General features: G+C 41.1%; 1 protein-coding gene and 1 non-coding gene across 2 annotated transcripts; one reads left to right on the plus strand and one right to left on the minus strand.

The window, feature by feature from the left end:
• Positions 1-946: 946 nt before the first annotated feature.
• On the plus strand, positions 947-4,391 carry LOC104591021 (uncharacterized). Its single transcript, XM_088893818.1, has 2 exons — positions 947-1,660; positions 3,738-4,391. The coding sequence occupies exons 1-2, from the start codon at positions 947-949 to the stop codon at positions 4,389-4,391; spliced, it is 1,368 nt and encodes a 455-aa protein (XP_088749944.1).
• LOC148789932 (small nucleolar RNA R71) lies at positions 1,331-1,437 on the minus strand. Its single transcript, XR_016079927.1, has one exon. It is a non-coding gene; the product is annotated as a small nucleolar RNA R71 (small nucleolar RNA).
• Positions 4,392-27,192: the final 22,801 nt, after the last annotated feature.

The following is a 27,192-nucleotide window of genomic DNA, read 5'->3' on the forward strand; positions in this document are numbered from 1 at the left end:
TAGCTAGGGCTATGGAAAGCCTAACCACGACCATGGATTGATTTTTATTAACCAAGTTGTTTTTATTTTCGTATTGTCTATGAGTTATTTTGCACAATGCAATTAGGAGCTTGGCCACCTCTTAGATGATTTGGTTTTATGTGAATGAATCGGAAGGGTAATTCATATAATAGACTAAATAATTCATATTGTGAATCGAATGATATATAGGAATATATATATGCATGATTCATCTGATGATACAGGTTTTTCATAGAACTTAGTACACTTTCTATCTCGAGAACTTTAATAGAGGAATCGAAGGGTTACATGATAGAGGTAGGTTTGATATATCCTGGAAGGGAATATTAAAAAAATTAGGAAAAACTTCAGTTTATGAAAATAATAAATTATCTTGGTTAATTTAATAAATTGATGTTCATTGGAAGGGTTAGGTGGACCAATAGTCCTGGCGCGTTCAATTAGATCGTTGAAGTTCAGTCATTGATTGCCTTTGTTTTTATTTCCTTTATCTTTAATTTTCAGTAGTTAAAATTGCTAGATCCAAAATTCGGTTGTCCAAATAATTAAGGGAAACTATAGTTTTAGTACTTATTTTGTTAAATCCTCGTGGAAACGATATCTTTATACTACTTGATAACTAGTGCACTTGTTAGGGTTATATAATTATAACTATCATGTTTTTGGTGCCTTTTCCGGTGATTTACTCCTAAAATAATATTAGAACTTGTTAACCTTGGTTAATTTGGATTTTACTCTTTATTTAATGTGTTCAAATTCTTGCTTTGTTCAGATTAATTAGTGTATGACACGCAATAGAGGTGAAGAACTAGCATAATTCAACCTTGAAATAGAGAGAATCCTTCGCATACTACAAAGAGCCAACAAAAGTAAAGAGAGAGAGAAGGTCGAAGAAGGTGAACCAACAGAAGAAGTTGAGGAAGAGATGGCAGACGAAGCAAATCGAACTCTTTTGGACTATGCTTGTCCAACAATTGATGGGGCTACTTCTAGCATCAGCAAGCCAACGATTCAAGCCAATAATTTTGAGATCAAGCCTGCGATTATCCAAATGATCCAAACGAGTATTCAGTTTAGTGGGTTGTCGAGTGATGATCCTAATGCACACATTGTTAACTTCCTAGAAATATGTGACACATTCAAGCATAATGGAGTTAGCGATGATGCTATTAGGCTTAGACTTTTTCCATTTTCATTACGGGATAGAGCTAAGGATTGGCTTAACTCACTCCCTGCAGGAAGTATCACTACTTGGAATGACTTGACTCAAAAATTTTTGGCTAAGTATTTTCCTCCCTCTAAAACAGCAAAATTGATCAATGATATCATTACTTTTGTTCAACTAGAGAGGGAATCTTTGTATGAGGCATGGGAACGATTTAAAGAGATGCTTAGGAAGTGTCCTCACCATGGAATACTGGTTTGGCATCAAATTCTAACTTTTTATAATGGTATTACTCCATCTAATCGCTCCATTATTGATGCAGCTGCAGGAGGCACAATCATGAGGAAAACTCCAGAGGAAGCCTATGATCTAGTGGAAGAAATGGTATCAAATAGCTACCAATGGAATAATGACCGAGCTGATCGAAGGGGAGTGCATCATATAGATTCTTTTGCAGCTTTATCTGCTCAGCTTGTTAGTTTGAATAAAAAATTAGACAATCTTTGTGTTGTAGCAATAAATGTGTCATCTTGTAATCCATGTGACCTTTGTGAAAGAATGGTAGGATCCATCTGATGGACGCCATAAAGGTTGCGGAATGGGTGGGGCGAATTTCAAAAATTTCCTACCTTCACCCAACTGGGAATCATATTCCCTGAATTTAGAATACAATATTCAAGGATCTACTTGAACCCTAATCAAACCAGATCTGTACCAAAAGTTAAATGGGAGGATTATACCTGATCCGGAGAAGCAGTATCTCCCAAAGTTGGTGTTCACGCCCAAAGAATGCTCCAAGATCTGTCCCTGCTGAAGATGACACAGTTGTGGATGGAACAGAACCAGCAGGGTGCGTCCTACACACTGGATCCTTCACAAGAATCCCCTGGGTGTACTAAACACTGAATTCTTTCAGTCTTTCTTGCAAGACTGATGTCAAGAACTGGTTTCTTGACTTTCTTTTCTGCAAAGATCAAATCTTGCAATAATGCAGATGGCGGCGGCAGGAGGAGATCTCCAGAAACGAAAAGGCTGAACTGTTTTCTTTTCTGGAGAGAATGAGATCTAATCTCAAATCGCAGGAACCCTTCTTGCTTACCAAAACCCTTTGGATCGAAATCTGATTTCTCTCTCTTGGTTCATTCGAAATCTCCTCCCTTTCTTCTTGATCAAGCACTGCCCGACAAGAGAGGACCTCTCCCTCGGCTGCAAGGAACAGTGCCGCACTCTCCTCTCACATGGATCCCGGGAATTAAAACCATTTGCAAACATTTTGAAACCGTACATATATATGTAAATATATTAATTTTGCAAAAACAAAATTCCAACGATTGAAATCAACTGCCGGCAGTTTGGTTTCCATCAGAGAGAGTGCATTCCCGATCATTACCCTTTGTCCGACAAAGTGGCTGATTCTGTCACTATGACCACCCACTCAGATGAATTCTCAAACTGCCCCAACATACCCAGGTTTTGATCCCCACTAAGGATCTCACTGATTGGCATATCAAAGGCAGCCTGATCCAGCACCTAGTGAAGTGTCATAATCGAGTCTAGGGGTCAGGTGTAACTTTCCAGTTTTGCCCATCTATCTCCAAGGTCCAGGGCAAGACTGGAAATCTGGTCCGGTTCAAGGATTCAAGTAATCCCATGCTGTATGTGCCTCGGGTCTTACTCTGATGGCTGAGACAGGCCATCCCAACACTTGGTGGCACACCAGTATCAGCCTTGGCAGGATAAATCTCCCCAGACTTATCCAACGGCTGTGAACATTTAAAACTAACATGAGTCTCTACAAATGTCCAGTTTTAGGGTTTTACACAGAATTAAACCAAACAACATCAAAATGTTGTTTACATGCACTTTATTTATTTCCACTAAATAACAAAAGTACATCAAAATGATTGAAGCTAAGGGCATACAAAACTGTCTAACACTTTGTGGCCAATTGGGACATATAAATTCTGATTTCCAGGCCAAATTCCAACCCCTATTCGAATACATACAATCCAGGGTGGAGGAGTCATCTGAATTTTTCATGGAATAACAACCAATAAAAAGCACCCATGGGATTTCAACAACACCGCCCCCACAAGAAAAGAAGGGAAATTTAGAGGACATGATTTCTAAGTTCATTAATACTGTTGAAGCAAAGCTTCAAGATCACGAAAAGAGATTCTTAAATCAAGAGGAATCTATTAAGAACTTAGAAGTTCAAGTGGGGCAGATCGTGAACATGTTGTCAAAAAGAAGAGAGGGATGATTGCCTAGCAATACAGAGAAGAACCCAAGGGAGCAAGTGAATTCCATTGCCTTGAGAAGTGAAAAGACTATTGGTGAGATCAAGGATGATGATCAAAAAGTTGAGGTAGCCGATTCACAAATGGAGATCAAAGGGAGTACACCTAAACTAAATTTAGATGCTATTAAACTTCCTCTCCCCTACCCTAAAAGAGTTTTGAAAGCTAACTTGGATAAACAATTCGAAAAATTTCTAGAGGTGTTTAGAAAAGTACATATTAACATTCCTCTTCTTGATGTATTGTCACAGATGCCAAGATATGTCAAATTCTTGAAAGAGGTGATGTCAAATAAAAGGAAATGGGAGGAGTGCGAAATGGTGAAACTTAACGAAGAGTGCTCAGCAATTCTTCAAAATAAATTGCCCCCAAAGCTCAAGGACCCAAGGAGTTTTTCTATTCCTTGCACCATACGAGATATTGAGTTTGAGAAAGCTTTATGTGATTTAGGTGCTAGTATAAATCTAATGCCATATTCTATTTTTGAAAAACTTGGATTGCATGAACTAACACCTACTACTATTACCTTGCAATTAGCTGATAGAAGTATTAAATATCCTAGTGGAATAGTAGAAGATGTTTTAGTCAAAGTGGGCAATTTTATTATACCTACTGACTTCATTGTGTTGGATATAGAGGAATATAGGACAATGCCTTTGATTTTAGGGAGACCTTTTCTTGCTACTGGTAATGCTTTAATTGATGTGCAAAAAGGTCTACTTACTCTTAGGATCAATGGTGAAGAAGTAGTATTTAATGTATTTAAGACCATGAAGTATCCTAACACAATTGAACATGAAATATATGCAATCGATTGCATTGATATTTGGGCAGCTGAAATCAATGCATCTAAATTAGATGATCCTTTAGAAAGCTGCATTCATAATTCTTGTGAAAACGTGTAGGTCTTAGATGAAGAAATTAAGAAGGTTTTGAACTATTTGGAGGCTGGTCAAGAAGGATTCAAGCCAAGACAAGGAAAATTTTTACCACTAGATGGACCGACCTCTACCAAGCAATTGCGACCGTCCATTGAAACACCTCCAGCTTTGGAACTAAACCTTTACCTTCTCATTTGAAATATATATTTTTGAGAGAAAGTTCCACCTTACCTGTGATTATTTCTTCTAATTTGACAAGTCTCCGAGAGGAAAAGTTGGTAAGGGTGCTCAAGCAACATATATTGGCTATCGGATGGAGCATCGCCGACATAAAAGGGATTAACACTTTGGTGTGCACGCACAAAATCTTGATGGAAGAAGGCTGCAAACCCAAGGCACAACCACAAAGAAGGTTAAATCCTAAAATGCAATAGGTAGTGAAGACAAAAATTCTTAAATGGCTCGAAGCAGGTATTATCTATCCTATCTCTGATTCATCATGGGTAAGTCATGTTCAAGTTGTGCCAAAAAAGGGTGGGACCACTGTAATTTTAAATGAAAATAATGAATTGACTCCAACAAGAACAATAACTGGCTGGAGGGTGTGCATAGACTATAGGAAATTGAATGAGGCTACTAGGAATGATCACTTTCCTTTGCCATTTATTGATCAAATGATAGAGAAACTTGTAGGACATGAATATTACTGTTTCTTAGATGGTTACTCTGGTTATCTTCAAGTATCCATTGCACTTGAACTTAGTGCACTTTTTATCTCAAGAACTCTAATAGAGGAATCAATGGGTTACATGATAGAAGTAGGTTTGATATATCCTGAAAGGGAATATTAAATAAATTAGGAAAAACTTCAGCTTATGAAAATAATAAATTATCTTGGTTAATTTAATAAATTGATGTTCATTGGAATGGTTAGGTGGACCAATAGTCCTGGCGCTTTCAATTAAATGGTTGCAAGTTCAATCATTGATTACCTTTGTTTTTATTTCCATTATCTTTAATTTTCAGTAGTTAAAATTGCTAGATCCAAAATTTGGTTGTCCAAATAATTAAGGGAAACTATAGTTTTAGTACTTATTTTGTTAAACCCACGTGGGAACGATATCTTTATACTACTTGGTAACTAGTGCACTTGCTAGGGTTATATAATTATAACTATCATGTTCCTTTCAGGCATGGAGTCACTCTCTCCAAGAAGATGTCTCCCAAGACTTCTGAGGAGATTGAGGGCATGAAGGACGTTCCCTATGCCTCAGCCATAAGGAGCATCATGTATGCCATGTTGTGCACTCGTCCTAACATTGCTCAGGCAGTGAATGTGGTAAGCAGATTCAAGGCCAACCCAGGGCAGGAGCACTGGACCGCTGTGAAAAATATACTTAAGTACCTTCGAAGGACAAAAGAGTTTTGTCTAGTATTCGATGGTAGCTCACTACAGATCCAGGGGTATACTGATGTCGATTTCTAGTTGGATCCAGATGATAGAAAGTCTACATCTGGGTATGTTTTCACGATAGGATCGTGTGTTGTTTGTTGGAAAAGCAGTAAATAGAGGTCCACGGTAGACTCCACAACTGAAGCCGAATACATAGCCGCAAGTGAAGCTGCCAAGGAAGCCGTGTGGATGAAAAAGTTCATTCACGAATTAGGAGTAGTTCCATCCAGCACATCACCCATCCCATTGTTCTGTGACAACAATAGAGCTATCATTCAGGCCAAAGAGCCATGAGCCCACTCAAAGTTGAATCACATCGAGAGGAAGTACCACGTACTGTGGGAGATTGTTGGTAGAGGGGACATCCTGATTCAGAAGGTAGCATCAGCGGAGAATGTAGCAGACCCATTGACTAAGCCACTCACACAAAAAGTGTTTGAGAAACAGGTGGAAAGTCTGGGACTCTAGCTTATACCAGATTAGACCTAAGTGCAAGTGGAAGCTGTTAGATAGTGTATGCCCTTAGCTCCAATCAGATTGATGTACATTATGACATTTATTGTAAATGAATAAAGTATATATTTTATTCATTTTATAATGGTGTGTTTCTGTGTAATACCCTTAAACCGAACACTTATGAGGCTCGTGTTAGTTTAGAATGTTCACAGCCGTTGGATAAGTCTAGGGAGATTTATCCTGCTAAGCTAACACTAATGTGCCGCCAAGTGTTGGGGTGGCCTGTCTCAGCTGCTAGGGTGAGACCCGAGGTACATGCAATGTAGGTTTACTTGAAACCCTGAACCAGACCAGATTTCCAGTATTGCCCTGGACCTTGGTGATTAGTGGGCAAAACTAAAAAGTTGCACCTGACCCCTAGACTTGATTATGATACTGCACTAGGTGTCGGGTTGGGCTATCTTTGATATGCCAATCAGTGAGATCCTTAGCAGGGTAAAAACATGAGCATGTTGGGACAGTCCGAGAATTCATCTGAGTGGGTGATCATAGTAACAGGATCAGCCCCCTTGTCGGACAAAGGTAATGATCGGGGATGCACTCTCTCTAATGGAAACCAAGACTACCGGCAGCCGATTTCAATCGTTAAAATTTGTTTTGCAAAATATATTTTATATATGGATATAAATATATATATATATATATATTATGGTTTCAAAATGTTTGCAAAAGGCTTTAATTCCCGGGATCCATGTGAGTAGAGAGTGCAACACTGTTCCTTGTAGCCGAGGGAGAGGTCCTCTCTTGTCGGGCAGTGTTTGATCATTATGGGCTAAGAGGTTAAGTGTAAGACCATTAAGGGTAATACCTGATGGGCTAATCTTGCATCGGCCCACAGTCCCTGGGTTTTTATAAGGTGACTTGGCCCAGGGACCACTTAGTGTAAGTGTTGGGCCCATTAGGAGTCCATGTGATGGGCTTTAGGGGGTTCACTGTCTTTTCAGTGAATTCGGCCAGGCCTTGTAACAGAGGTTGGGCTGAATCCATGTGGCTGATGTGTAGATCAATGTTTGGGTCCCATGCCATACAAAGAAGCCCAACTGGGCAGCAGGTTGGAAGCAGTTTGAGCACTTAGACTTATTAGGCCTAAAGCCCATTTCGAACTGGCCTAGTTTGACTAGTTAAATAAGTGGGCGGATATGAGATTAAATCAACAGATAGGATAGGGTCTTACCCTATCCACTCAGAGAGTCCATATCTGAATTCAGATCAAGAAACCTCCTAATGAGATTCGAAGAGAGCTGATCTAATCTGCAGATAAGATAAGGGCTTATCCTTATCTCTTAAAGAGAACTCCTTATCCAAATACAGATTTGGATTAGGAAACTCCTAATGAAATTAGGAGCTCTGTTTATGCCTATAAAAGGAGGAGAGGGCGAACCTTTTAGTTCATCCTCAACATCCCAAGCTTCTCAGAGATCAGATCTTAGAGCACCCAGAAGACAACAATAATGTGACTGCGCCATGTTCTCCCTGTGTTTCCTCCAGTTGCCGCCATACTGCCAGTTCAATCTCCTTCCTTTGTAGGAGCGATCAAGAGGTGTCTTGATATCAGTCTTTGGAGAAAGGCTGATCAGAAGTCATGCTCACTGCCTCCATCGAATTCTTGCTAAAGAATTCGGTTTGTTGGACGGACCCTGCTGATTCTGCTCCACCATTCACTATGTCATCTTCAGTGGGAGCAGTCTTTGGAGTCCTTCTTTGGGCGTGAACACCTTCGTTGGGAGATATTGCATCTTCGTATAAGGTATATCCCTCTTCTATAGTTTTGGTTCAGATCTAGTTCAGATCTTGGTTCAAGATTGATCCTTGAAAAATGCAGTTTTTCTAAAATAGGGAATGCGATTCCCACATGGGAGAGAGAGAAGTTTTTTAAATTTCGCCCTACCTTCCTATAGGGTTCAGCCATCCATATGATGGATCTCTCATCCCTTCATGTGATGCCATGAATCAATTAGGTTGTGGACTTACAAATCTGCCTTGCCTTAACCAGAAATGGCAAACGGAAACTTCACCAAACTGTTGGATGACAACAAAATCAAGGGCCCTAATTATGCTGACTAGTTCCGAAACCTTATGCTTGTCCTAACGTCCGAGAAATTGGACAAAGTTTCTAAAAACCATGCTCCGGATCGTCCGGCTGACAGGGCTTCTAAGGCCAAACGAAGAGAGTATCAAGAATGGGAAGATAAAAACTCTCTTGCCTGATGTTATATTATAGCCTCTTTAGATAATCTGATACAGAGGCAAAACCGTTCTACTCGTATGAAGAGCAAAACCGTTCTACTCATTAAAAGACTATGTATGAAGAGAGTATCAAGAATGACAGGGCTTCTAAAGACTATGTATGAAGAGCAAAACCGTTCTACTCATTAAAAGGTCTTAAAATTGTTTATGACAGCACAAATGACCGAGAACCAACAGGTTCATTGATGAGAGTAGAATTTATCACATTTTTATCCTCAAATATTCTGTCTTGCATACTTAATTAGTACTTAATTGGACTCATATTTCTTGTATTTCAGTTCAGGGCATGAAAGAAGGCATCAAGAGCAAAGAAAGGCAAATCGGATGATTTTTCACAGTTTCGGCACCATTCAGTAATCTGGGCCTAACTCGTGTATCCCAACTCCAATTGCGATGATTCAAGACCCACTAGATAGATAAGAGCAAAATCCACAACTTTCATGTTTTTGGATTTCGCATATTCGGCCTAAATCGAAGTCAAATCCGGGCCCAAAGTTGGGGAAAATTCGTAGGAAGGCCCAATCCGCAGCTTAAGCCCAACTTGCAGAAAAGCCTGGCAGCAGCCCAATTCGCAGAGGAAGTCTAATATGAATCCAAGAACAAGAAACTGAGAAGAGTCTTATCAGATCTAAATTTATGATGTAATCCCATAAAGATAAAGAGATTGTGTTCATTAGATAAAGAGATAAGAGTAGGATTAGACTAGGACTTTCTATTTTTGAGAGATTAACTTCAGGAAAGAGTAGGAGACCACCCCCTCCCCTTAATCTATATAAAGGGGTAGGGGGCGGACTAGAGAGGGGTCAAGAAGCAGAGGAGCAATCCAGTTATCAAGCAAGAAGTCTGCAAGAAGGAGGTGGGCAAGGAGAAGAGGAGATCTCAACTCCAAGGGCGAAACCATGAGTTCTTTCTTTCCTCTTGTTTGTTTTATTTCTGCTAGTATGAACTAATTATCTATAATTAGGGTTGTGGAAAGCCTAATCATATCAATTTATATATTTTTATTCTGATTTATTCAAGATCGTGATTTCCATATAATCTATGAGTTATCTTGCTTAATACTATTAGGAGTGACCATCTCTTAATTGATCAGGCGTATGTGAATGAATCGAGAGAGGAATTCACATAGCTGACCACATAATTCATGGTGTGAATTAAATGGTATATAGGGGTATATACACATGATTCATTTGAATATAATAGTTTTTCCTTAGACTTAATGCGCTTCTATCTTGAGAACTCTAGTCGAGAGATCGAGGGGTTACTTGATAGAAGTAGTTTTAGTATATCTCGAGAGAGAATATTAAATAAAATTGGAAAGACTTCAGCTTATGGGAATGACAAATTATCTTGGATAATCTCATCCATTAATATTCATTGGAATGGTTAGGTGGACCGAAAGCCCTAGAAAATTCAACCAATCATTACATACTTCAGCATTGTTACTTCTGCTCTTGTTTTCCTTTTTCTACTTTTTTGTTAGTTCTTATTCTCAAATCTGAAATTCGATTGTCCAAATAATTAGGGAAGGCCGTAGTTCTAATACTTATTTTGTTAAATCCTCGTGGGAACGATATTTTTATACTACTAGATAACTAGTGCACTTGCTAGGGTTATAATCATAGCTATCATTCATGACCATTGTCTAAAGATGATGGGTTATATCACTGAACTGGAGGCTCTCGGATCAGAGCTAGACCATGACACCAAAAATGGTGTTGTCCTTAATTCCCTTCCTCCCTCCTTCAATCAGTTCATCATGAACTATAACATGAACAAGCTAAACGTTAGCCTTCAGGAACTCAGCAATATGTTGTAGAGGGTTGAAGAACTAATTAAGAAGGATAAGCCGATAGGCATGCTTGTTGAAGGGGGAAAATTAGGCAAGAAAATGTGGATGGTTAAAAGGAAGGCTCAAAAGAAAGGAAGCAAAGCTAGAAAGCAGAAGAAGGATAAGGCATCGAATGCCTGTCACTTCTACAAATAGACCGACCACTAGAAGAGGAACTATCCTCAACTTCTGGAGACTAAGAAGAAAGGTAACTTCTGTAACTCATGTGTGTAACTCATTGCAGGGGTTCAAGATAAGAAGAAGACTGAGTGATGGAGAAGTGACACTCTACTTGGGGACTTCTGCAATAGTTGCATCTACAGCCAAAGGAACTGTAGAATTAGTTTTTAGAGAAGGAATTATTGTACTTAAAGATAGTCTTTTTGTACCTAATTTAAGAAGAAATTTGATTTCTATCCCAAAATAGTGCATGGATGGTTATTCTATCTTATTCAATAATGTGATTATTATTAAACAGAATAAGAAATTCCTTGCATACGGAGAACTTGAGAATGGTCTCTATGTTCTCCACCCTTCTCTGGAAACAAACCTTACTGAATCTACATTGAAATAATCCCCAAGAAGAGGTCTTGTGATACAGTTAATCCCACGTGCCTGTGGCATTACCGACTTGTTCACATTAATGTAAACCGTATCACAAGGTTGGTAAAGGATGGTCCTTTGGATTTTCTAACTGTAGAAGATCTCCCAACCTGTGAACATTGCCTTTAGGGTAAGATGACGAGACGACCATTTACCAGTAAGCCTGAAAGATCTATAGGTACACTTGACCTCATACATACTAATGTATGTGGTCCCCTGAACCTGTGCCTATAGGTACACTTGACCTCATACATACCATTTACCAGTAACCTTGCCTATAGGTACACTTGACCTCATAAGTCTGAATCTTTTGAAATGTTCAAAGAATTCAGAAAAGAAGTTGAGAAACAGTTAGGGAGAGAAATTAAGACCCTTCGTTCAGATCAAGGTGGCGAGTATCTCTCTGATGAATTCAGGGACTACTTAAAGGACAATGGGATAGTATCACAACTAACTCCTCCTGCTACACCACATTTAAACGATGTGTCAGAAAGGAGGAACCAGACTTTATTAGATATCGTATGATCACTTCTCGTACACTCAGAACTACCTACATCCTTTTGGGGTTATGCATTAGAGGCTACGATTTACGTGCTGAATCGGGTTCCAACCAAATCCGTTCCTAAGACTCCATAAGAGCTATGGACTAGTAAGAAACCAAGTGTGAGACACATGAAAATTTGGGGTTGTCTGACACATGTTAAAAGAACTAGTGCTGACAAATTGGAATCCAAGACCAGTCATTGCCTATTTATTGGCTACCCCAAAGGATTTGTGGGTTAATTATTCTATGATCCAAAAGAGCAAAAGGTGTTTTGCAGTCGAAATGCCCACTTCTTAGAAGAAGATTACATCCTGGATAATCATCATCAGGAAGTTGTTCTTGATGAGAAGAGCCCAAGGTAGTAGGAGATGTCCCACTAGCTCTAGAAATTAACCAATGATCAATGAGGAGGATCCCGTGACTTTGGTGGAAGCCACGACCAGTGAGGAGGATCCCGTGACATATACAGAAGCTATGTTGGACATAGATTCCTTGAAGTTGTTAGATACCATTAGAGCTGAGAATGAATCAATGGAGACCAATGGAGTCTGGAGTCTAGTAGATCCACCCCCTGGGGTAAAAGCAATTGGTTGCAAATGGATTTATAAGAGGAAGAAGGGCCCCGATGGTAAAGTCGAGACCTACAAGGCTCATCTTGTGGTGAAATGGTACACTCAGAAAGAGGGAATCAATTATGAGAAAACCTTTTCTTCTGTGGCCATGCTTAAATCCATTAGGATCCTGCTAGCTGTAGCATCTTATCATGAATATGAGATTAGGCAAATGGATGTCAAAACTGTGTTCCTGAATGGAGATCTTACTGAATATATCTATATGCAGCAACCACAAGGTTTCATAGCTGCAGGTCAGGAACACATGGTATGTAAACTCAACCGATCCATATATGGACTTAAGCAAGCTTCTATGAGTTAGAAAATCCGTTTTGACTTTACCGTCAAACAGTTTAACTTTGAGCAAAATCTGGATGAGCCCTATGTTTACAGGAAGACCAGTGGCGATAAGGTTATGTTCTTGGTTCTGTATGTAGATGACATTCTACTCAGTGGGAATGATGTAGGAATGTTAGCTACGGTGAAAGTGTGGCTTTCGCAGTAATTCTCCATGAAAGATCTTGGAGAAGCCTCCTACATACTGGTCTTCGACTCTATAGAGATGGATCGAAGAGGATAATAGGATTATCCTAGTCTACTTACATAGACAAAATAGTCAACAGATACAACATGGAGAATTCCAAGAAAGGAAATGTTCCTTTCAAGCATGGAGTCACTCTCTCCAAGGGTATGTCTCCCAAGACTTCCGAAGAGAATGAGGGCATGATAGAGGTTCACTATGCCCCATCAATAGGAAGCATCATGTATGCCATGCTATGCACTCGTCCTGACATTTCTCAGGCAGTAAATGTGGTAAGCAGATACCAATCTAACCCAGGGTAGGAGCATTGAACTGCTGTGAAAAACATACTAAAATACCTTCGAAGGACAAAAGAGTTTTGTCTGGTATTCGATGGTATTTCACTACAGATTGTAGGGTATACTGATACCGACTCCCAATTAGATCCAGATGGTAGAATGCCTACATCTGGTTAGATCTACACAATGGGGTCCTGAGTAATAAGAATAACAGTTCACAACCCAAGATGAACACATTGCCGTAAGTGAGGTTGCCTAATGAACGAAGGTGTTCATTATGGAATTTGGAATTCAGCACATCACCCATTCCACTGTTGTGTGACAACACTGGATCTACGAGAGATTAATGTTAAAAGGTAGCATCAACGGAGAATGTGGCAGACCCATTGACTAAGCCACTGACATAGAAAGTGTTTGAGAAACACGTGGAAAGTCTGGGACTCCGGCTTGTACCCGATTGGACCTAAGTGCAAGTGGGAGTTGTTAGACAGTTATGCCCTTAGCTCCAATCAGATTGATGTATCTTTTGACATTTATTGTAAATGAATAAAATACATAGTTGATTCATGTCATTGTGGTGTGTTTATGTGTAATACCCTTAAACTGGACACTTATGAGACTCGTCTTAGTTTAGAATCTTCACAACCGTTGGATAGATCTAGGGAGATTTATCCTGCCAAGGCTAACACTAATGTACTGCCAAGTTGGTTGGGGTGGCTTGTCTCAGCTACTAGGGTGAGACCTATGGTACATGCAGTGTGAGATTTCTAGAAACCTTGAACTGTACCAAAATTCTAGTATTGCCCTGGACCTTGGAGATAGATGGGCAAAACTAGAATGTTACACTTGACCCCTAGACTTGATTATGATACTACACTAGGTGTCGGATTGGGTTATCTTTGATATGCCAATCAATGAGATCCTTATAGGGGGTCAAAACCTGGGTATGTTGGGACAGTCCGAGAATTCATCTAAGTGGGTGATCATAGTGATAGGATTAACCCCTTTGTCAGACAATGTGAACGATCGGGGATGCACTCTCTTTGATGGAAACCTAAACTGCTAGCAGTCGATTTCCACCGTTGAAATTTGTTTTGCAAAATATATTGATATAAGGATTTACATACATATATATATATATATATATATATATATATATATATGTATATATTATGGTTTCAAAAGGTTTTAATTCCTAGGACCCATGTGAGTAGAGAGTGCAGCACTACACCTTGTAGCCGAGGGAGAGGTCCTCTCTTGTCGGGTAGTGTTTGATCATTATGGGTTGAGAGGTTAATTGTAAGACCATTGAGGGTAATACTTGATGGGCTAATCTTGCATCTGCCCATAGTCCATAGGTTTTCATAAGGTGGCTGGACCTAAGGACCATATAGTGTAAATAATAGGCCCATTAAGAGCCCATGGTGATGGACTCAGGGGTTCACTGTCTCCTACAGTGAATTCGGCCAGCTAGTTAAGATAAGGGATTATCTTTATCTGTTAAAGAGAGTCTAGATCCAAATAAAAGGTTTGGATTAGGAAACTCCTAATGGGATTAAGAGATTCTCTCTTTAAGGCTATAAATAGGAGAGCAGGGTGGACCTCCAAAAACACATAGTTCGCTGACTTTAGAGAGAAGACTACACAGCTTGACTGCTTTTGTCTTCGGCTCTTTTCTCCCCTACTCTTGCTGCCCCTACCCAGTTCGATATCCACTTGGGGGAGTGATCAAGAACTGTTCTTGATATTGCTTCTTGCTAGAAGAGGCAATCTGAAGTTGTGCTCAGTAGCCCTCCACTAGATTTTTGTTGAAGAATTTGGTTCTTACTGAAGAGCCATCCTACTGATTCTACTTCACCTCACACTGTGTCATCTTCAGTGGGAGCAGTTTTTGGTCTTCTCCTTGGGCGTGAACACCTTCATTGGGAGTTACTATTACTCTGTATCAGGTATATCCCTCTCCTCCCTTTTGGTTGCAGATCTGGTCCGATTTAGTTCAAGATTTATCCTTGAAAATGTAGTTTTCTAAAACAGGGTTCGGCCATCCATATGATGGATCTCTCATCCCTTCAACCCCAACCAACTTGGCGGTACATCAGTGTCAGCCTTGGCAGATAAATTTCCCCAGATCTATCCAACGACTGTGAAGATTCTAAACTAACACGAATCTTATAAGTGTCCAGTTTAAGGCTATTACATAGAAAAAAACCACAATGACAAGAGTCAATTATGTACTTTATTCATTTAGAATAAATGTCAAAAGAACAATGTCACTTCACCTTCACTCAACCTTCTGCTAACTTTGAACCCCTGCAGTGAGTTACACGCATGAGTTGAAGCCCCGGAGTCAACACACCAGGACACAGATGTAACTAACATATTAGTTTCTATGACACAAGTTTCGATGTTACCTTTCTTAGATTCCAGGTAGGCAGGACAATTCCTCTTCCAGTGGCTGGTCTGCTTGCAGAAGTGACAGACATCAGATGCCTTGTTCTTCTTCTGCTTCTTAGGTTTGGCAGCCTTCTTCTGAGGCTTCTTTGCCTTTCTCTTTTTCTTGCCCGATTTGTTAGCTTCAGCAAGCATAACCACAGGCTCATCCTTCTTGAGTAAATCCTCGGCTCTCTGCAACATATTGCTGAGTTCCTGGACGCTGACATTCAGTTTATTCATATTATAGTTCATAGTGAACGCATTGAAGGAAGAGGGCAAAGAATTTAGGATGGCATCCACTTGCGTGCCAAGATCTAGCCCGGATCCAAGAGCTTCAAGTTCGTTAATGTATCCCATCATCCGAAGACAATGGTCATGAACTTTCTCCCCTTTGGTCATCTGCGCGGTCATGAACAATTTCAGGACCTTCTGTCGAGTAGAACGGTTCTGCTCTTCATACATTGTCCTTAGACTGTCCAATATGTCCTTGGCTAGTTCGATCTGATCGAACTGCCTCTGTATTGAGTTGTCTAATGAGGCAATGACAAAGCAGCGGGCTAGGGAGTTCTTATCCTCCCAATCTTGGTAGTCCTTCCTACGGGCCTCAGAAGCACTATCACCCGGACGTTCCGGGGCAGGATTTTTCACCACCTTGTCTAACTTTTCGGAAGTTAGGACCAGCATAAGATTTCTGTACCAGTCGGCAGAGTTTGGGCCCTTAAGCTTGTTATCATCTAGAAGCTTTGCAAATTGACCCTTTGCCATTTTCTGATAAAACAGCAAAATCATTAGTCCACAACCTTAGTTTGATTCATGTTACCTACATAGATATGGCTTTTAATCTATGTTCCATTCCCATTTGTTCATCTTTGAGATTTCCCTCCTTTCTCAGCGACGGAGACGACGAAATGTCTCTGGAAATGTGGGAAATCACACGGGGTGCGTGAAGCCAACTGTTTCAGCTGCAAAACCCCACCACCTTTCTGTGACGGATCATATCCACTCATCAAATGAGTTTCCCTTTGGCCTCTGTCAGACAAGGTTCAGAGCCGTTTTCAGGTAAACCTTTCTGTCCAGTGAGTGCTTACCCATCATGTTCAGGTTACGCCAAGGTACCGTGAGAGAGTTCCCATTTTCTGGTGAAGCCCCTCCCACATCGGTCTATGACGCCCCTATCACCTCATGAAACACTCTAATAGATCCAACAGCAAATGGATAGCCCAATTTTATGGTGCGTTTCCTCATTACTGAAGGACCCATCATTGTGCTAATGACGGAAGGCCTTTAGAGAGTCCATCATATGGATCTCCCTATCACATGCATTCATATTTGCTGGAGGGAACAAAATTACGCCCTAGTTCTAATTTAGGTCAAACAAAAGTGGCTCCCACTGACTTTCATAAAGTCAGATTTCTGGTGGGCCTTAATCGGCTAGGGGTTCCATACGCATCCCTTTTCAGGGTTGTGGGGCCCACCAAGCAAAGAGGGGTCATCCAATGACCTCTAGGGACACCATGGCATTGATGTGCATTCAGCCATGGTGTGCGCAAGAGCCACTAACGAGTATTCATGGGCCAAGTACTTATGGCCCATGGTCGCAGCACATCAAACATCCAAACATCACATGTAAAGGAGGAATTGATCTAATCAATTAACTGTTGTAAAGCCCATTGAACAGCCCATTTAAAATCCAAGTCATTAACAATTAATGTCTACTAGGTGTATGGGCTGAATCGCAGATAGCAGTTCGGCCCATACAGCTCATCTCACAATAATGGGCTTTTGCAGTTTTAACCCTTTAAAACTGGGCTTTACAGGTGGGCTGAATTAATCCCTGTAATTGAACATCAGATTTGGAACAGCAAGTGTGAGAAATATGGACTGAAAAACAGTCCCTTTCGAATCCCAGATTCGGTCCAAACAGTTTTGGTCCAATCTAGTCCGAGAGGATCCAAAACTGATTTTCAATTCAAGAATTAATTCATGAAAGATCTGAAATTAATAATTTTGATTTCAAACAATCACAAATCAATCTGTGGACTGTTCGCACCACCTGCAAAACAGAGGTTAATCACAAGGGTTGCAGTTTCACAAATTGCAAATCGCAGAAAGCGATTTCTCCAACTGCAAATCTCCAACGCCGCCTTCTTCTTCCTTCTTCTTTAATCAAGAAAAATAAAAAAAAAAACAGAAATCCTATTTCTATTAATTACATTCTTGATCAAATCCTATACATTCAGTCTAACAGTCCAGGTTCGAACAGTCCATTAAATCAAAATAAATAAAGAACAATTCTAAATAAATTTTGGATTTAATAAAAATTAATTTCAGATCAATCGCCCTTAAAAAGAAACAGTTTCTTGAAATAAAGAAAACAATCTGCGCAAATCTTGAAAGAACACCTTCTATCCATTTGGACAGGGTCAGATCTGATTTTCTTTTGGTTCAAGATTCGAACCTGTGGCTCTGATACCACTGAAAGAATGGTAGGATCCATCCAATGGACGCCATATAGGTTGCGGAATGGGTGGGCGAATTTCAAAAAAAAATTTCCTACCTTCTCCCAACTGGGAATCATATTCCCTAAATTTAGAATACAATATTCAAGGATCCTACTTGAACCATAATCAAACCAAATCTGTACCAAAAGGTAAATGGGAGGAATATACCTGATCCGGAGAAGCAGTATCTCCCAAAGTTGGTGTTCACGCCCAAAGAATGCTCCAAGATCTGTTCTTGCTGAAGATGACACAGCTGTGGGTGGAACAGAACCAGCAGGGTGCATCCTACACACTGGATCCTTCACAAGAATCCTCTAGAAGAACTAAACACTGTAACCTTTTCAGTCTTTCTTGCAAGAGAGGACCTCTCCCTCGGCTGCAAGGAACAGTGCCGCACTCCCTTCTCACATGGATCCCGGGAATTAAAACCATTTGCAAACATTTTGAAACCGTACATATATATAAATATATTAATTTTGCAAAACAAAATTCCAACGATTGAAATCAACTGCCGGCAGTTTGGTTTCCATCAGAGGGAGTGCATTCCCGATCATTACCCTTTGTCCGACAAAGTGGCTGATTCTGTCACTATGACCACCCACTCAGATGAATTCTCAAACTGCCCCAACATACCCAGGTTTTGATCCCCGCTAAGGATCTCACTGATTGGCATATCAAAGGCGGCCTGATCCAGCACCTAGTGAAGTGTCATAATCGAGTCTAGGGGTCAGGTGTTACTTTCCAGTTTTGCCCATCTATCTCCAAGGTCCAGGACAAGACTGGAAATCTGGTCCGGTTCAAAGATTCAAGTAATCCCATACTGCATGTGCCTCGGGTCTTATCCTGATGGCTGAGACAGGCCATCCCAACACTTGGTGGCACACCAGCATCAGCCTTGGCAGGATAAATCCCCCCAGACTTATCCAACGGCTGTGAACATTTAAAACTAACATGAATCTCTATAAATGTCCAGTTTTAGGGTTTTACACAGAATTAAACCAAACAACATGAATCAAACATGCACTTTATTTATTTCCACTAAATAACAAGTACATCAAATCAGATTGAAGCTAAGGGCATACATAAACTATCTAACAGTTAGCCACATGGGTTCGGCCCAGCCTTTATTACAAGGCCTGGCCGAATACACTGTTATGGACAGTGCACCCCTTGAAACCCCTCAAATGGGATCAATGGGCCCAACACTTACCCTAAGTGGTCCCTGGGCCAAGCCACCTTGTAACACCCAGGGACTGTGGGCAGATGCAGGATTAGCCCATCAGGTATTATCCTCAATGGTTTTACACTTAACCTCTCAGCCCATAATGATCATACACTGCCCGACAACAGAGGACCACTCCCTTGGCTGCAAGGAAGAGTGTTACACTCTCTACTTATATGTATCCCGGGAATTAAAACCTTTTTGCAAACCGTTTAGAAACCATAATATATATACTTTTATATCTCTTATAAAATATACTTTGCAAAAGAAATCTGAACGATTGAAATCGGCTGCCGGCAGTCTTGGTTTCAATCAGTGAGAGTGCATCCCCGATTATTACCTTTGTTCGACAAAGGGGCTGATCCTGTCACTATGATCACCCACTTAGATGAATTCTCAGACTATCCCAACATACATAGGTTTTGACCCCCGCTTAGGATCTCACTGATTGGTACATCAAAGATAGCCCAATCCGACACATAGTGCAGTATCATAATCGAGTCTAGGGGTCGGGTGTAACTTTCCAGTTTTGCCCATCAATCTCCAAGGTCCAGGGCAATACTGGAAATCTGGTCCAGTTCAAAGATTCAATTAATACTATACTGTATGTGCCTTGGGTCTCACCCTGGCAGTTGAGACAGGCCACCCCAAGCGACTTGGTGGCAAAACAGTGTCAGCCTTATCAGGATAGGTCTCCCTAGACCGACCCACTGGCTGTGAACATTCTAAACTAACACGAGTCTCATTAGTGTCCAGTTTAAGGGTATTACATAGAAACATACCAAGGGAACATGAATCAAATAAGCACTTTCATTCATTTACAATAAACTCATAAAGTACATCATTCTGATTGAAGCTAAGGGCATACAAAACTGTCCAACAGAATGCACTCTCTTTGATGGAAACCTAAACTGCTGGCAATGGATTTCAGATATGTTTGAAATTTATTTTGCAAAATATATTTATATAGAGATATACATTTATATATTATGGTTTAAAATGATTTCAAAATGTGAGTAGAGAGTGCTGTTAGACAATTTTGTATGCCCTTAGCTTCAATCAGAATGATGTACTTTATGAGTTTATTGTAAATGAATGAAGATACATATTTGATTCATGTTCCCTTGGTATGTTTCTGTGTAATACCCTTAAACTGGACACTTAATGAGACTCGTGTTAGTTTAGAATGATCACAGCTAGTGGGTCGGTCTAGGGAGACCTATCCTGATAAGGCTGACACTGTAGTGCCACCAAGTCGGTTGGGGTGGCCTGTCTCAGCTGCCAGGGTGAGACCCTAGGCACATACAGTGTAGGATTAATTGAATCTTTGAACTAGACCAGATTTCCAGTATTGCCCTGGACCTTGGAGATTGATGGGCAAAACTGGAAAGTTACACCCGACCCCTAGACTCGATTATGATACTGCACTAGGTGTCGGATTGGGCTATCTTTGATGTACCAATCAGTGAGATCCTTAGCGGGGGTCAAAACCTGGGTATGTTGGGACAGTCCGAGAATTCATCTGAGTGGGTGATCATAGTGACAGGATCAGCCCCTTTGTCGGACAAAGGTAATGATCGGGGATGCACTCTCACTGATGGAAACCAAGACTGCCGGCAGCCGATTTCAACCGTTGAGATTTGTTTTGCAAAATATATTTTATATAAGATATAAAAATATATATATGGTTTCTAAAATGTTTGCAAGAAAGTTTTAATTCCCGGGATCCATATGAGTGGAGAGTGCAACACTGTTCCTTGCAGCCGAGGGAGAGGTCCCCTCTTGTCGGGCAGTGTATGATCATTATGGGCTGAGAGGTTAAGTGTAACACCATTGAGGATAATACTGACCTGTTAAGTTTACATACCATGGTTTCCTGTTAAGTTTACATACCATGGTTTCCTGACCTGCAGCAACGAAGCTTTGCGGCTGCTGCATATAGATATCTTCAGCAAGATCTCCATTCAGGAATGCAGTTTTGACATCCATCTGCCAAATCTCATAATCATGGTATGCTGCTACAGCTAGCAGGATCCTAATGGATTTAAGCATGGGCACAGGCGAAAAGGTTTCCTCATAATCGATGCCCTCTTTCTGAGTGTACCCTTTCGCCACCAGACGAGCCTTGAAGGTCTCAACTTTACCATCGGGGCCCTTCTTCCTCTTGTAAATCGATTTGCAACCGATTGCCTTTACCCCGGAGGGCGGATCTACTAGAGTCCAGACTCCATTGGTCTCCATTGAGTCCATCTCTGCCCTCATGGCCTCCACCCACTTCTGGGAATCTATGTCCAACATAGCTTCCGCGTAAGTCACGGGATCCTCCTCACTAGTCAAGGTTTCCACCAGGTAACTATCCTGGTCATAACCATAACGGACTGGTGGCCTGGATGCCCGAGTGGATCTTCTAAGTTGGTCACTACCTGGAACTTGTGGGACATCTCCCACTACTCCTGAGCTCTCCTCATCAAGAACAACTTCCTGACGATGGGTGTTCAGGATATAGTCGGTTTCCAAGAATTGCGCATTTCGACTGCAGAACACTTTCTGCTCACTTGGGTCATAGAAAAGATAACCTACAGAGCCTTTTGGGTAGCCTACAAATAGGCAACGGCTGGTCTTAGATTCCAACTTGTCTGCACTCGTTTTTTTAACGTGTGCTGGACAACCCCAAATCTTCAAGTGTCTGACACTTGGTTTCTTTCCGGTCCAAAGTTCATATGGAGTATTCGGAACCGATTTGGTTGGAACCCGATTCAGCACGTAAATCGCAGTCTCTAATGCGTAACCCCAAAAGGATGTGGGTAACTCTGAGTGTATGAGAAGCAACCGGACCATATCTAATAAGGTCCTATTCCTCCTCTCTGAAACACCGTTAAGTTGTGGTGTAGCAGGAGGAGCTAATTGTGATACTATCCCATTGTCCTTTAAGTAGTCCCTGAATTCGTCAGAGAGATATTCGCCACCTCGATCGGATCGAAGGGCTTTAATTTCTCTCCCTAACTGTTTCTCGACCTCTTGTCTAAACTCTTTGAACTTTTCAAAGGATTCAGACTTGTGTCTCATTAGGTACACGTAACCATATCGTGAAAAATCATCTGTGAAGGTGATGAAATACACGTGTTGATTTCGTGTCCTAACACTCAGGGGACCACATACATAAGTATGTGTTAGGTCAAGTGTGCCTGTACATCTTTCAGGCTTACCGTCAAATGGCCGTTTCGTCATCTTGCCTTGTAGGCAGGGTTCACAGGTGGGAAGATCTTCTACAGCTAGAAAATCCAAAGGACCATCCTTTACCAACCTTGTGATTCGGTCAACACCGATGTGGCCAAGTCGGTAATGCCACAGACACGTGGGATTAACTGTATCACGGGCTCTCTTCTTGGGGTTTTCAACCGACGTAGTTTCGGTTATGTTAGTTTCTAGAGAAGGATGTAGAACATAGAGACCGTTCTCCAGTTCCCCGTATGCGATGAATCTGTTATTCCTTTTAATAGTAATCGTATTACTAAAGAAGACAGAATAACCATCTGCACACAGTTTTGAGACAGAAATCAAATTTCTTCTTAAATTTTGTACATAAAGACAATCTTTCAGTACAATTATTCCTTCTCTAAAACATAATTCCACGATGGCCGTGGCTGCAACAGTTGCAGTAGTCCCCAAGTAGAGTGTTACTTCTCCTTCACTCAGCCTTCTGCTTACCTTGAACCCCTGCAGTGAGTTACACGCATGAGTTGAAGCCCCAGAGTCAATACACCTGGACGTAGAAGCTACCAATAAATTGGTTTCTATAACACAAGTTTCGAAGTTACCTTTCTTGGATTCCAGGTAGGCAGGACAATTCCTTTTCCAGTGGCCGGTCTTCTTGCAGAAGTGACAGGCATCCGATGCATTGTCTTTCTTCTGCTTCTTGCTTTTAGTGGCTTTCTTCTGAGGCTTCTTTGCCTTCCTCTTTCTCTTGCCTGTCTTGCCAGCTTCAACAAGCATGGCTACAGGCTCATCCTTTTTAATCAGTTCTTCAGCTCTTTGCAACATATTGCTGAGCTCTTGTAAGCTGACATTCAGCTTGTTCATGTTATAGTTCATGATGAACGGATTAAAGGAAGGAGGCAAAGAGTTAAGGATAGCATCTATCTGGGTTGCAAGGTCCAGCCCGGATCCAAGAGCCTCCAGTTCATTGATGTATCCCATCATCCGAAGACAATGGTCGTGAACTTGTTGGCCCTTGGACATTTGTGTGGTCATGAACTGTTTCAAGACCTTTTGTCGAGTAGAACGATTCTGCTCTTCATACATCGTCCTGAGACTGTCCAATATGTCCTTGGCAAGTTCGATCTGATCGAACTGCCTCTGTATCGGATTGTCCAGCGAGGCAATTATGTAACATCGGGCAAGGGAGTTTTTCTCCTCCCATTCTTGATAGTCTCTCCTTCGGGCCTCAGAAGCCCTATCTCCCGGACGCTCCGGGGCAGGATTCTTTGCCACTTTATCAAGTTTTTCAGAAGCAAGGACCAGCATAAGGTTTCTATACCAGTCAGCATAGTTTGGGCCCTTCAACTTGTTGTCATCAAGTAGCTTTGCAAAAGATCCGTTTTCCATTTTCTAATAAAAGAGCAAACAATAGTCCACGACCTTATTCGATTCATGTTCATTTCATAGATATGGATTTTAATCTACGATCCATTTCCATTTATTCATCTCTGAGATTTCCCTCCTTTCTCAGTGACGGAGACTACGGGTTGTCTCTGGAAATGTGGGAAATCACATATGGTGCATGAAGCCAACTGTTTCAGCTGCATAACCCCACCACCTTTCTGTGAAGGATCATATCCACTCATCATATGAGTTTTCCCTTTGGCCTCTGTCAGACAAGGTTCAGAGCCGTTTTCAGGTAAACCTTTCTGTCCAGTGAGTGCTTACCCATCATATTCGTGAACGCCAAGGTACCGTGAGAGAGTTCCCATTTTCTGGTGAAGCCCCTCCCACATCGGTCTATGACGCCCCTATCATCTTATGAAACACTTAGACAAGCCCAACAGCAAATGGATAGCCCATTTTCTGGTGCGTTTCCTCATTACTGAAGGACCCATCTTCGTGCTAATGATGGAAGGCCTTTAGAGAGTTCATCATATGAATCTCCCTATCACATGCACTCATATTATCTGGAGGGAACAAATAATTACGCCCTAGTTTTATCTTTAGGTCAAACCAAAGTGGCTCCCACTGACTTTCATAAAGCTAGATTTTGGTGGGCCTAAATCGGCTAGGGTTCCGCACGAGACCTCATGATGAGGTGTGGGGCCCACCACTGAGGGAGGTCATCAAATGACCAAAAGGGACACCATGGCAATGATGTGCATTCAGCCTTGGTGTGCGAAAGAGCCACTGTCGATTGAGCATGGGCCAAGTACTTATGGCCCATGTACGTAGCACATCACACATCCATACATCAAATGCAGGGATAAATTGATCCAATCAATTAATTATCTGTAAAGCCCATTTGAAGCCCATTTTAAATCCATAATATTAACCATTAACATTATCTAGGTATATGGGGCGAACGGTTCAACCCATATAGCTTTAAGGGTTAAGTGGGCTTTTAGCAGTTTTAACTATTTAAAACTGGGCCTTTACAGGTTGGGCCGAATTAACAATTTAATTAAACATCAATCCTCAGGCCCATTAGTGGGAAAATTAGGGCTGACTTTCAGCCTTGATTAAACCCTAGATTTGGTCCAAACAGTTTGAACCAATCTTGGTTCGAATGGGTTTAGGGTTTGATTTTTAATTAAATCTTTAATTCAAGAAAATAATCTGAAATTAATTACTGATAAAAGAAAAACAACAATCAGTCAATCAGGGCTGTTCGTACAATCCATCCTGCAAAACAGAGGTTAGATCACAGAATGCAGTTTCATAAACTGCAAATCGCAGATAGCGATTCTCCCATCTGCGAAATGTTCTTCTCTGCGATTTCTCCCTTTCTGCGCCGCCATCTTCGATCCAAAATAAAAAAAATAGAAATCCTATTTCTATTAATTATTACATCAGATCGAATGCCTATACATTGAGTCTAAGAAAAAAAATTACAGACCAAATGTAATAAATAAATCAGGAAACTACAAATCTTGCAGGTTCCCTGCGCAAACCAAGATTTCGATCTCCTCTTGTACGAACAGCCCATAAATCAAGAAAATCATAAAGAACAATTCTAAATAATAATCAGATTTATATAAAATTAATTTCAGATTATTCGCCCATTAATTTTGGGAAAAAATTCCCAAAACCCATATCTGCGCAAATCGGGTAGAACACCTTCTGCCCATTTGCGCAGGTTCAGATCTGATACAAATTGGTTCAAGATTTGAACCATGGCTCTGATACCACTGAAGGGATGAGAGATCCATCCTATGGACGCCCAAAGATTACGGAATAAGGGGCAAATTTCAAAAAATTTTTCTCTCCCTTCAACTGGGAATCGTATTCCCTATTTAGAAAATCATATTTTCAAGGATCAATCTTGAACCATAAACTAAACCAGATCTGAACCAAAAAAAATGGGAGAGGAATATACCTGATACAGAGATGTAATATCTCCCAATGGAGGTGTTCACGCCCAAGGAAGAATCCAAAGACTGCTCCCACTGAATATGGCGCAGTGCAGGGTGGAGCAGAATCAGCAACGTTCTTCCAAAAGAACTTGACCCTTCTTAAGGATCAACTGGACGACTTGAGTACAGCTCCAACCAATCTTTTCCCTAAAAGATTGAAATCAAGATCCAATCTTGATTGATCCCAAGAACTGGAGATCGAACTGAAGGAATGGCAAAAGCAAGAAGGTGGCGGCAGGAGAGAATTCGCAGTATGCAGGAAATCTCTCAATCTCTCTTTCTTCAAAGAGAAGAATGCTATGGATGTTGTTGTGTAGTAGGCTGCCGCCCCCTTCCCCTTTTATAATCTCAATAGGGATCAGCTCCTAATCAGATTAGGAGCTGCTAATCCAAATCATATTTGGGTTAGAAGTCCCTTAGTGATAAGGGATAACCCTTATCTTATCTACAGATAAGATCAGCTGTCTCCTAATCTAATTAGGAGGTTTCCAGATCTAAATGGGTTTAGATCTTGGACTCTCTGAGTGGATAGGGTCTAAGCCCAATCCTTTCAGCTGACCCTCTTTAGAATTCGCCCCCTTTAAATGACTGATCAAATCAGCCCAGTTCGAAATGGGCATAAGGCCCATTTAAGGTTATGTACTCAAAAGGCTTCCAAATTGCTGCCCAGTTGGCTTCCTTGTATGGCGTGGGACCCAAGCATTGATCTACACATCAGCCACATGGGTTCGGCCCAGCCTTTGTTACAAGGCCTGGCCGAATACACTGTTAATGACAGTGCACCCCCTGAAACCCATCAAATGGGCTCTATGGGCCCAACACTTACACTAAGTGGTCCCTGGGCCAAACCACCTTGTAACACCTAGGGACTGTGGGCAGATGCAAGATTAGCCCATCAGGTATTATCCTCAATGGTCTTACACTTAACCTCTCAGCCCATAATGATCATACACTGCGCGACAAGAGAGGACCTCTCCCTCGGCTGCAAGGAACAGTGTTGCACTCTCCACTTATATGGATCCCGGGAATTAAAACATTTTGCAAACATTTTAGAAACCATAATATATATATTTTTGTATCTTATATAAAATATATTTTGCAAAACAAATCTCAATGGTTGAAATCGGCTGCCGGCAGTCTTGGTTTCCATCAGTGAGAGTGCATCCCCGATCATTACCTTTGTCCGACAAAGGGGCTGATCCTGTCACTATGATCACCCACTCAGATGAATTCTCGGACTGTCCCAACATACCCAGGTTTTGAGCCCCGCTAAGGATCTCACTGATTGGTACATCAAAGACAGCCCAATCTGACACCTAGTGTAGTATCATAATCGAGTCTAGGGGTCGGGTGTAACTTTCTAGTTTTGCCCATCAATCTCCAAGGTCCAGGGCAATACTGGAAATCTGGTCCAGTTCAAAGGTTCAA

Source organism: Nelumbo nucifera, chromosome 8 (assembly GCF_055504915.1).
Source record: "Nelumbo nucifera cultivar China Antique chromosome 8, China Antique-T2T, whole genome shotgun sequence".
In the NCBI taxonomy this organism is placed as follows: domain Eukaryota; kingdom Viridiplantae; phylum Streptophyta; class Magnoliopsida; order Proteales; family Nelumbonaceae; genus Nelumbo; species Nelumbo nucifera.